This window comes from Clinocottus analis, unplaced genomic scaffold, assembly GCF_023055335.1.
Source record: "Clinocottus analis isolate CAN_PGR_092001 unplaced genomic scaffold, fCliAna1.0.p SCAF_4, whole genome shotgun sequence".
Taxonomy (NCBI): Eukaryota; Metazoa; Chordata; class Actinopteri; order Perciformes; family Cottidae; genus Clinocottus; species Clinocottus analis.
In genome coordinates, this window is record NW_027176153.1 from 6,331,413 (window position 1) to 6,344,532 (window position 13,120).

Below are 13,120 nucleotides of genomic sequence, written 5' to 3' on the forward strand. Positions count from 1 at the left end.
ATACTGGGAGCTGCCACCGAAATTGCAGATTTTTAGAAATTTCAACATCTTCATGTAAATGTTCACTGGCCGAATGTCAGGGGTATCAAGTGGTGCGGAACAGCTGTTTGACACCGAGTTAAAAGGGACAACATGGTGAATAATCAATCATTTGCAATCAAATGAACAATCACATCCTGATGAGTTATGGTTAATGTTAGTTGACCTTAGCAGAGTAATTGTTTGTACCTTAATTAATCACTGATTTATTGCACCAACTAGCAGGCATGCTAATCGAGGCAAATAAAAACACACCAACGATGTCATCGGACCAACAGGTGCATGCTGGGTCTGGCTAAATGCAAAGATGCTCCTAGTGGACCCTCCAGCTCTGTGTCCACTGAGAAACCTCACGCGGCTTCAAGTGGATCAGTCACAGAGCGTACTGCACTGCCTGTTCGTTGCCCAGTTAAATGGAGGGCTTACTTCCGCTTCCTAGACCTTTTTGGGCATCCGCACAATTACTGCTAACGTATGCTTAACATAAACCATAAACTGTACGCTAAGAAATTAGGTACGAAATATCAACATCAACAAAACATATAACTTAAATTCTTCGACATTCAAATGCACAGCCATGTATTTTTTGTTTTTTTTCTCAGACCAAAGCCAGTCAGGTGGATTCTGACCTGGTAGCAGTTTGCTTCCAAAAGCTAAGTTAATGTTAAAATTAATTGAGACTAAATTTAAAAACAGTTGATTAAAATAACAATAACTGTTTGTAGCCGGCTAATTGCTATGCTCAAAATGTAAATATTTTTGGGGCCAGAAAGGACACGGCGTCAGTGTGAGAGCAAACCTGAAGTGCTTTCTGTCTGCCAGTCTGCCCCAATGGGCGCTCAGTGTGACGCCTCACAGAGGGCACCGCACACAGAGAGCCGGGAATACGCCGCCAGAGGAGGCTACAGTGGCTGGAGTATTCTTCTTCAGTGACAGAGACCTGTAAAGGTGTCAAATGAGGGGGGGAGCGCACACACAAGTCTGGATGGGACTAAATGCTGGGAGCATGCATCCGTCTACTCAACAGAAAGGCGTGACTTGTCACTATGTATCTCCAGCTGCGACGAAGACGGCATCCCTCCTATTTGGATGTCAGATTATCAGATGTGCGTGGCGACTGGATTAAGATAAATGTCCCCGCTCCGCTGTGATAAAGCAGCTCAAACACAAGTACACACCCACGCACACGCACACGCACACGCACACACACACACAAAATGGCATTTCTCAGACATCAGAAGAAAGTCTGGATTGCAGCATTTGTCTTCACCTTTTATTTATCCAATGTTAAAAGGTTTTAGATGTAGGCTAAATTCTGAGACTTGGGTTTTAGCTTCTTTGCTGAACCTCCCCCCTCCTCCCTCCCCTCTCCCCCCTTGTCATTTCCATTTAAGAGGCAAGTGTGTGTAAGACACTGTTTGGGCAGATTGAAGCTGATGAATAATTAAGTTGACTTAAGAAGCTTATTAAATCCAGGGCTAGAGAGGAGGGAGAGCAACAGGAAACTGAGCCCTTAAGTCCCCATGAGACCCCCAGAGATGCCTCCCTTTATTCTTAAGCAATGCGGGAAACTGTTTGGTTCTGCTTATTGCACACGAAGCGTACAGCGGGGAAATAAATGTCCAGTTCTAAAGAACCGAAAAGGGGAATGTTTTGGAGACAGAAGAGCCAGCTGAGTACCAGCTTCATCACACTTATTGTGGGTGACCAACAATGTAGGCTCAGTAAAGACATTTTTACTTGTGTGAAAACATTATTGCAATGTTCACCTGGGACGTGTTCACAGCAGAATACAGGTAGATTAATTAATAAAAGAAGCCAGGTGACTCAGTGACACCAGTTCACCAGCATTATAATGCATCCACTGTTTGTTTACATAAGCCACCAGCTTCTTCTCACATCAAATCGAGCGAGGGCATCTTTTTCTCCATAAACAGGTTACCACTTCATTTGTATAAAAGGCAGATTCTTGTGCACTAATGGGCTCATGGTGCAGTGGTTTGAGTACAGAGTCCAGTTGGAAAACATTATCTCCCTTCTTTATGATTTATTAAATTGAATTAATGTTACCAAGGATCATTAAATGTAAGACGTCTGTCTGGTTAACAGAGGCTGGTGCAATCACTCAGTGTGTATAAAAAAGGCTGTGGCCATCATCTTTGAAACAAATTGATTTGTTGAAGGCCCACTGGGTTGAGTGTCTTTAGAAAGATGACATATGAAGGTTCAGAGAGGAAATATGCTCATGGGATGCCTGGTACCACTGAAAGAGCCCATTTGCCCGTCACGCGGGACACGACACAAAGGGCTTTCCATGTGTTTGAAGCATTAATACATTGATCAACAGGAGCAAAGAGACCTTTCATATGCTGTTCCCTGGTTACTGGAAGGAGGAAATAGAAGAAAGAAGAAACTCACTCTTGGCCTTTTCGTTCTTGCGTGAGGGCCTCCAGCGGATGCAGGACTTGTGTTCGTCCAGAAAGAAAAACCGCACCAGTCCCTTGGAGCCGCCGCGGAGCTTCACCATCTGGGTCCCCATCTGCATGGAGCTCATACATTTCTCCACTGGAGGCGAGGAAACAAGCCAGACAGAAGAAGAGGAAAATTAGAAGTGTTGGAAAGTTGTCAAAAGGGAGAAAAAAAACACAGAGTGCAGTGAAACTGAAAAAAATAAAAATAAAACATAAGAGTATGGGTGACAAAACATGTGCATACACGACATGTTCATTCAAGGGATTGAGCGTCTGAACGTATATGCAATTTTCCACAAAATTCCATCTGGGCTCTCATGCCGAACACGGTTATTTACTCACACACTCGCATAAACGAACACACGGCAATGCAAATCAAACGCATCAGATACGCCCGTCACCGCTGACAGGGGTTCTGCCTTTCCCGTGGGAGGAAGAAAAAGGGAGAGAAGATGGATGACAGTGAGAGGCAATTTCTACACCAAAAGCCCTTTAACAAGATCTCTACTTCACACTGTGGACTATGACAAAACAAGAAGAGCGGAAATCAATGAAACCAGGCGCTCTTTTCAGATGCATGGATCTCTATAGTGGCCTAAGTTTGATGGAAAAAAATCAATACCTCCCAGGAATAGCGCAACCCCTAGGAAATAAGATTGCCTTTAGCGAGACGTGTCCAAAATCATGAATGGTGGGCACAAAAAAATACAGCCAGTGTCCTTGCCATTACTTTGGGGGCAGAATTTGACAGTGCCTGCACAGGAAGCTAATGGGAAGGACAGACGCATGCCCCTGGGCTGCAGTTAGACCCCATGTGGCCGGAATATCAATTATGTGTGTGTGTCACATCCCATCAAACCATTTCCCCCACAACATGCAGGAAATCAGGCCAACTCAGCACATGTGTTTTTTTAAAATAAGGTTAGCGGGCGCACATGACTTTCATCGCTTTCTGCTGCTGAACACAAGTTTTTTAGCAGGTCAGTGGTCCAACTCAGCCAGGAGAAAGGGTTTAAAGTCAAAATTAAATTAAAGCTGCATTATAACAACACTGTGTGTGTGCGTGCATATCCGTCAGTCCGTCCTTTAAATATCTTAAGAACCTTTTTTCTGATCTACCTAACATTTAGTGGGTGTATTGCCGGGGACCAAAGGAGCGTCAAAGTTGGTGCAATTTGGCATGGAAAAAAATAATAAAAAACTCGCCAACAGCGCGTCTGTTGCTTGATTTAATTGGCTGCCTCGGTTGAGTGTGACATCAACAAGTGGTGCGACTCTGTGCCTGGTGGTGAAAGGTTGAGACAAATATTTAAACTTTTATACGCGTCTATAAAAAAACCTGAAAGATTTGGCACCAGAGAGAGTGCACGGCAGGAGTTTTGCCGGCATGTTTTGCCAGCGGTGGATCTCGTCCGTAAATCTTCTCAACTTCCCTGGGGTCAATGATCAATGAGATACCAACAAATAATGCAGAGTTTTACGATACATGATCTTATCCCCGGGTTACCCTGCGCTGACAGCTTTTAGAGACAAAAAGTCAACGAAAGCCCCAGATCAGAGGCAACATTTCTATTGGTTTATGATACAAATCTATCTTGGAAAAACAAGGACTGTAGATGACATTATATAATTATGATTTACTCCTGAAAACACTCAAATTTAAAATGCTAAAAAGCCCTGAAAGACATTTTGCTGTTGAGTATTACACAATGCTGTTGTACCAAAGGACGTCTACTGTGGAAATGTACGCTATGCTGATATTATCCAGACAACAAGGACAGATGGAGCATGTTTAGAGGTTGCACTGTTGATATTCCTGATGTGCCCTGACTGTGTTCGGAAAGCATCTCCAACAACACCAGCAGTATAACGAGCAACTTCATTGTCAGACCATTGTTCTTTACACCGACGTTGTTCTTTGTGCACCTGGGGAGCAAGTGAAGCATTATCGTCAGATTGTCATGTTTATAAACACCTCCATAAAAAGAAGGCAACCAAAACAAACGAAGCTTTTGATATTTCATCAAAGTCATTTTACTCTACTAAATGTCACATTTAAATGAAATTCAATCATTTCTCAACATAAGACAACACTTGCGGGCAAGTGGGGAAATGATGGATATAGATTGCAGTGTTTTCCAGGTTTTGTGGAAAAAAAATGTTTGTCTTAACAATTCATGGAACTGTGGAATTGTTATCCCGCACAAAAGGCAAGTTTGAGTTGTTTCTACATTCAGCCAGTAGTGTGCAGTTTTCATAGAGGTGCAGGACTTTTACATTGCAGTGTGGCAACAGAGAGAAAAATGTGACAAAAGCTGAATTGCAACAAAGAAGGACAGTAAGAAAGAGATGTGACATTTATATCCTGGATCACATCTTGACCCATTTGACCTGAATGCAACATGCAAAGTGTCTGCTATGCGGTTAAGTCAACCAGCAGAGATGGATTGCCTTTACTGAGCATTGATTCTGCGTAGCAGTGGAGAGCCCACCCCTCAGGGTATTGTTAATGCAGTTCAGTTTTGTTCTGCTAACCTCTGCTATACAACTCCTGCTCAGAAGTAAATAAGAAAAGTGCACAACTCCACAAATCCCCAATCGGCCAGAGCAATGTTAGGATAACAATACTACCAACAACGGTTTATAATAGTGTGCTCTGTAGCGTTCTCTAGATTTAAGCATCCTTTTGGGCAGAGCGGGCTAATCAGATCATCTTTGGAATCCAATTACAAATATGGAAAGATGCATATTGGTCTTAAACCACAGAGTTTTGAGGAAACGCAGCAGTACTCTAACTTATGAAACAGTGAAGCAAAGTGCAGATTTTGCCTGTCAACACTTAACTCTGAGACTTCTGCCCGTATGAGTCTAGAGGCTGTTTTGGAAGTCCTGGCAGCAGGTAACGATAGCCTATCGTTTGTATAGCTACAGTAGCTAGCTAGTCATCAACCTTTTAACAGAAAATGCCGACAGGTTGAAAGTGTGACTGTATTTTGTAAAAAGATTTGAACAATGCAACGTGCAGCAAATGCAACAAAACAATTGCATGTATAGAAGAAGTAGTATAAAATTAAGTGTTTTGTATTTATAGTATACTTTAAACAGTTAATATATTGTTTCAATTTGAAGGGGAAGAAATTGTATTGGCAATAAAAAAAGCCTTTCTTTAATGTTGCCAATCGTATTTTTGTGTTTTGTTTTTGTAAGTATCTATTCAGGCGCTGTTTAGGCACCGGTATCATTTTAAAAGTATCATTTTAAAACTAATGTTTAGCGCCGTATCGGGTAAAACCCAAAACGATACCTATCCCTAGTTATAAGACGGTTAGGTGTTTCTTTCTGCTCGTGCCGATGATACTGAGCTCTATCGGCTCATGAAGACCGTTGTTTTGTTGTAGCAGCTAGTGAACCAGGCTCTAGACTCTTGTTTTGTTCATCAGCGTTCCAAAAAAAACATTTCAATTGCCACCAAGTCAGTGCAAACCGTGGTTATCTGCACAAAAACATAGAATTCAAAAGATTAAGGAATAAGAGATTGTATTCTTATTAATAAATTTAAAACGTACTTCTACAATGTATTCAAAAGCTGCTTAGGAAGGCTTTTGTTAGGAAGTAAAAAAAAAAGGTCATAATTCATTTCTAATATCCATTTCATATTGCTGAGAAAACTCCATTTATTTGAGTTTCAAAATGTAGCTTTATGAGGAACTAGAAAGCATTAATGCTGATCAGCCATTTACATATTCATCACAGATCATCTACGCTCTAATACACCCCTTCATTTAAGTTCAGGATAATGTTGCCATTTGGTCTGAATGTGGAATACAAAGGACAGCTTGTTAGACTAGGGCACCTTTGAGGAACTCATTGCTTTCCGACCAAATGGATCAGGGTCTGAGGTTCAAGGGACATTTAACCCCCTCAAAAAAGGCTCTGATCTGGGGTTAGTACTTTCTGAGAGGACGGTCATTTTGTGTGAGGTTTGTAGAGATGAGAAACCAAAGAAGGACTTCACTTTCAATTTAGGACTATTTTAGGACAAGGAGAGCATTTCTTTGTTTGATAACATCAAAAGTGAAGTTAGGTTGTCCTGTCGGCTAATCGCATATTTTTAAAAAGAGTAGAGACAGTGTAGCAGTGCTGTCAATGAGAGGGAGAGGTGGGGGGGACATAGTTATAATATATTTTTGAATATATATATATATATATTTTCTGATTGCTTCATGGCAGTTACGTTCTAAAGCATGAATAAATAACCATCAAATCCTCAACCATCATTTAATTTATTACATCCAATATGCAGCAGTAAATGTCGCAGTGAGATAAAACCTGAACTGTAGGCTGCAGAGTGCGTTTACCTCTGCGACCAATTAGCAGCCCTCGTCAGTCTCCAGGTTTTTAAATCACTATGGAAACGCAGACAACAATGAGGTGAAGGAACCTTTTAATTCTTTGAAAAGTAGTCCCAGGACTAAAATGACCTGGCACTTCAAGGTGAAAATGCAGCTTCAGTGTTACAACCAGTGTTTTCCCATTTCTTACTTGGATTCTGGCCATATGTGTAGTGGATAGATAGATACTTATTCAGTATTATTAGTTTGTCTTTTTGGAAATGCATCAGAAATCAGAACAGAAAACTATAATATAACCGGCAACTACAACAGAACACCTCAACATTATGGAGCCGCTCACCACATCAGCTCAAAACATAATGAAATTCTAAATCAAAAATGTTATCAATAGAAATAAAAATATTTCTTTTTTAAACCATGTAGATTGTGTTTGTATGCAAATAACTCAAATAGAGGACGACGATAAAGTAAAAGCATAACGTTTGATTGACCGTTTAAGCGAACTTTCTGGCGTCAAAATTATTTTTGGAGATAGTGGTAATACAAATAAAAAAATCGGCGGAATCAGCAGGAAAAGATGTGACCGTGGCGAAGCTAGATACCAAAAATATTCATATTTGCACTAGTATTGTAACATTTAAACTTCATTATCGCATCCAAACAGTCATAACTGCAAAGTGAGTACACATTGTAAAAATCACTCAATGAAATTGTCCATGAGCCATGACACAAAACACATGAACAAGCCAATTACCAATGTAGTTAGAGATTACTTATGTTAGTAGGTAAATGGAGTATTATTCACAACCAACTGCTCCTCTGATACAAATACATGCAACATGGCTGTGTGGACAAGTTTTCTATTGATTTCAAGGTAAGAGTGCTCAATGTGCCGCGGGGAAGTCAAAGATCGGCGCTCCTTCAGCTGGAGGGCGGCCGGCTATCCGTGAAATTAGCTGCCTGCTGTCAAAAGTTTGGGAAGTTTGGGTTGGAATGAGAGCATCCAGACTCTGCTCGGCGCTCCCCAACAACCATCAGTCTCCCAGCAAACAGAGAGCTCAGCTGTCACTATGTTCACATCCCTGACATTAAGAGGAAGCTGTCGGGACGTCCTACTGTCTTGGCTAAGTGGATGTAACAGCACAACACACTTGGGATTTGTATCGGCTTTGAACACGATTTACTCAAATAGGAGGAGTAGGAAGTGGAGGAGTACTAGAAGGAGAACATGAGTGGAAAACCCCTTGGGAAGTCAACTAACCTAAATATCCTCCTACTGCACTTCACGGAGCAGTGCTCACACAGAAGGAGCACTGTCCATGCAGGAGGTGAAGCCTATAGGCTCTCTGTGGACAGATGGGACTTTGCTGTGGCCCACATTTACAGTGCGGGGAAATCAAAATCGGCGGAAGTAACTCAAATATTGATTAGAATAATTACTATTGTTGCATGATATAAATGTCAATGCAACCTGTCATGCGTTATGACGGGTTGACCGAGCAGTCGTCCCCATACTCAGGCCAACAAGACACCGAATAAAACGTCAATGCCGAGTATCAGTAGGCTAAATGATACCGGATGTTGGAGGACATGCTGGGGTTTTGACATTTAGCGGGACATAGTAAATATATTGTGTTGGAACACACATTGTGTTTTTTTTTTTTATTCTACAGGTTCCTTAGTTCAAGTTTACTTGTTAGTCAGCTTCAAATCTAAAATGTTACCATATCGGCACTATTTGACTAACTTGTTTCGTCACCCTCAAAACTACCTAAACTTTCTGGTAATAAAACATACTTGTTTGCATGAATATCAAACTGGTCTAAGCGGACTGGACCAGAAATAAATAACGGATATCGACCCAAGTCTATGGGCTACACCCGAGGACCGAGACTGGCTTCTGGGTGACAAACAAAATCATTGGGCAACCCCATGAAACCCCATGAATGACGCAACAAGCTCTGCCCTGTAGCCCAGACAGGGAGCAGTTAATTTATCCTTCCTAATCTGGCTATTGAACCACTTTAACCATAAAACATCCGTAGGAAACAAATGTAGAGTATCTCCGTCATTTTGCATTTTTTTTACAATTTTGTTGGGTTGAGATTTATCCTGCAGATTCCTGTCATTTGGAAAAAGGTCTGAATGTGTTTTGTGGCGACAAACGAGCCAAATGTACATGTTTCTTCTGTAATAGCCCAACTGTTCAACACTCACACACTAATTAGGCTAATAATGAACAAAGGAGACGCCCCGCTAACAGCGGCGTTCCCTGTTGTTTCCTATGAGACGATGCTGCCAATTTACAGTCAGGAAAGAAATGCTTCAGTCAAGGCTGATGCTGTTTTACACACAACACAATGTGTAGAAGTCTCTTCTAAACATTGCTTATTCACAAAACACACTGCTTATTCACGAAACATGGGTATCAGATTGATACTCTGTATGGGCAGATACCCAAAACCAAATCAGTGCGTTTCTTTCAGCAGAACTACCACCACAAAAAACACCTACGTTCTGTAAGTTCTGAAGAGTGCTTGTTATGTGGGGACAAAAAATCCATTCAAATATAAATAAAGAAAAAGACAAAAAGTTATGAAGAAGGTACACAGTAAGATAACATACGGGGGACAATATGATGCTGCTTACACGCAGTTTAAGAGAACAAAGACAGCAGCAGCAAACAACACCTTGGAGGCAGAGGGAGAGAAAAGTGGAGCACGAGGCACGGGGAGGCAGTACTCTAGTACTGTGGGGGTCTGGGCTCGTTGCCGTGGTTACACCATCAGATGTAAAGCGTGTGTGGACGTGGAAAAGCAATGACGACAAATCAGCAAGTCTCAATCAGAGGAGAGACCATTGCGCCAATTTGAATGACAACCTGTGTGACGGAAAATATTTTCACGAGAACAATGCGCAGCGTCTGATCAGTCTGATGTTTAAAAATCACGTGACTGCAACACAACGAGACTTTCACCCAGAGTTGGTGTCCCAAATGAAACCAAAAGGCTATACAAACACATGTTACCTAAATCTAATGTTACATTGTTTTCAAATTGACAGCATGTATTTTTAACACATTCAATGGCACCGCCACATAACGCAACATTAAGAACTTTGCATTTGATCAAGTTAATCATGACTTATTACTACAGAGATTAAAGACACAACACTATCACCAGATCAAAATGTCATTGGGCCATTGTACAAAACCCCAGATCACATTCAATAACAATTTTAAAAACCTGGCAGTATTGTGAAGGTCAAGGACAGGTCATGGTGAAGGTAGGTAGGCCCTAATATTAACTTGGTTGCACAGAAACCACAAACTCATGACTGCCCCAAATTATTCTGCTCAAAAAGGTGAATAGGTGCCACGACTTCACCTACTTTTGGGGTGCATGGATGAAGGAAAAGGTCAGACCCTACTAAGGGTGCCGCAAGCTGAAATGCTTCGGACTTCACAATAAAAATGTGGCACTACTTGCAACATTGAGACTTGACACATTAACTGACACATTAAGAATCCAACAGTTGTGAGTTGTGTTGCACACGGTCCCTATCAGGCCACCTGATGCTTGTGTCCGTTTTTTAAAATATATTCAATTCAATATTTATAATATTGAATTTGAAGAAAAAAATTGCTTTGACAATAAAAAAGTATCGGTTGAGGCACAGGTATCGTTTTAAAAGTATCAGTTTAGCACCTGTATCGGAAAGAAGAAAAAAAACGCTACCCATCCCTAGCCCTTATGCACCGTCTACTGGCTATGCTGGCCCTCTGCACAATGGCGCTACAGCCTCCATGTGGGCCAAGCAGGAGCAGGCAGCTACTGTCAGGGCACCAGTTTAAGCCAGAGGGATTGTCTGGAGGCCATATGTCGTAGCCCCCCCCCCCCCCCCGTACCCCTCCCCTCGCCACACACACACACACACACACACATCTATGGTGCAGATGGCCAATTAGCCTGAAGTCAAAGTGGCGACCTAATAAAGACCGACGGGGCGGTGGTGTGAAGGTTAAACACGTGGAGACACTTAGATAGTTGGGGGAATGAATGGCAAACTCGCTGTTTTCATCGGGTACTTCCCTCGAGCAAGGCATTGCACCTTTGACGGCTCAATTGGACACACAAAAAAGGTTCAAAGATCATTGAATTTCTTTGATCTTTGGATTTCTGTGTCAAAGTTGTCAATTCCGTTCCTACCTTTCACAATAAAAGCTCTAGACATATACACTGCGTAACTGTTTATCAGAGGGAACTCAAATTCATTCAATAAAACTCTGAGTGTATGCAATAGTTTTCGGCAGACTGCCAGACGCTGCTCTGGGTCGATGGGTTGGTCCTAACTGTAGTAAATTTCCATGACCGGCTGCATTTGGGCCGATAAAACCAGTCGCGACTCTCAAAAAAAAATGGAACCACCAACCCTCTGATTAAAAAGACGGGCCACAGTCGCCACGCTGTATGAATAGTTTTGAGGCAAATTATTCACAGCAAAGTAGTTTGTGTTTCAATAATTCACCTGGTGCGTAAAGGCCTTGAATTAAATTTATCTGCAGCCCTTTTGCAGGAAAGCAGGTAGTCCAACGCTTGTGATTCTTACACACAGAAGACAGAGGTTTGTACACAGCACCGTAACGGAAACATACAAGGGCCACCCCGCAAAATAAAACCCTGAGAGGCGCCCCCTCGTCCTCGTCCTCTCCTCCCCCTAAAGCACCGCAAACGGAGGAGGACTGATGCGTCCCTACTAGCGACGCCTCAGTGTGTGATAAGCTGCCACAGAATCAGCAGCAGGAGTTGAGTTTGGAGACGTTATCCACTTCCTGAAAGTACATTTACTTTTCTCAGTTTGCTGTAGCAGTTGAGGAATCGCTCATTTGCAGCTTGATACTGTTCATCAGATGCTGTGTTTTTGTTCTGGAAGAGTCTTTTTCAAAATTAAATGTTTTGTTGTTTGCTAACTTCTCGCCACATATCAGCAGACCGGGCAGCCAGCATTGGTGGCAGTGAAAGGAAATGAGTACGTCCACGCAGAATTAAACGCTCTACTTTTCTCCATGACTTCTTTTTTTTACTTATCTGTTGATAGTTTAGCGAGGGTGGAGCTCTGTGAATCACGAGTAACCACCTGCAGGGGAAGAGGCTTAACAGCGACATGACAGGATGTGATGCACATTTTAAAGAAATATTTTAACATTTATGTTTATTTCAGTGGTCCAATATCACCTCAAACTCCAAGATAAAAGGAGTTCCCTTCGAAAGATTTTTCACTGGAAAAAATTTAAATTAAAACTTTTTTTTTGCCACTCCAGCCACCACCCCTACCTCCCACCCTCCTCCGTGAGCCGCCACTGGCTGCGGGGGTAATCTTTAAGGGGCTGTTTGTACGATGGAAAATTGAAACATTTGGATTTTTTCTCAGAAATGAGCAAACACACAGATGGTTATATATCAAAGTAGAAAAACAGTTTCTTCACTCCTCCAATACACATTTTATTTAGCGATGATCCAACACACCATAAACAACAACAATAGCTGTCAAATGATAATGTAAATAATAACCTAAGATCTCACCCTCAAACACATCTAAAAGGCTGACACCTCATATCCAGTCAGTGGAATTTTACTCAGACTCTCTGACACTGCTTACCCACGTAGCCAAGCCTCCACTTGGAGAAAGCCACAATGCTGCTGCCTATCCAGAAGAGATCCTCCACTGCGTGGGACAGAGAGGTCTGCTGCCGGCTGTTACACTCGGCCACCTCCTTCAGTCTCTCCCTGCCACCCTTCGGGGAGAAAGCCCCTCTGGCTGGAGGGCTGGGTTTGTCTCCGGTGGCGGTGGAACACATCAGGGCTGAAGACACCGAGCCGATGGGGAAAAAGCCGTTCTTCCTGGATGTGTCCATTTAGAACAACGGAGATGATAAGTTTCTCATGGAAAAACTAATTTCATTTGAGAAATGAATGTTGCGAGGGTCAATTACGACTGCGAAATATACACATCCAAAGTTCTTTGGAGAAATGAAAAAATATCCTAGGGAAGAATTTCTCTCTCTGAATGGCATCAACAGTTGGTCAATAATCTTGTAATGCTGTTGTCCCGGCAAACCTGCTTACTGCACCGCCATCTCCTCACTATTCTTCCATCTCATGGACCAAAAAGATGCAAGTTTTCAGAGCAACAATTTGTCTTCATGCCATCACGTCTTGATTTCTTCATCCAGGGTGCTGGAGATGGATTGGCTTCTCA

General features: G+C 42.1%; 1 protein-coding gene across 5 annotated transcripts in view; it reads right to left on the reverse strand.

The window, feature by feature from the left end:
* Positions 1 to 13,120, reverse strand: part of plch2a (phospholipase C, eta 2a) — a 126,187-nt gene that overhangs the window by 44,002 nt on the left and 69,065 nt on the right. For 4 of the 5 annotated variants that reach the window (XM_068597011.1, XM_068597010.1, XM_068597009.1 and 1 more), the window contains one exon: positions 2,458 to 2,604. In XM_068597011.1, coding sequence (XP_068453112.1) covers positions 2,458 to 2,604 — 147 coding nt within the window. Of the gene's footprint in view, positions 1 to 2,457; positions 2,605 to 12,520; positions 12,652 to 13,120 lie in introns of those variants that run through there. The other variant, XM_068597012.1, reaches the window with a different exon arrangement.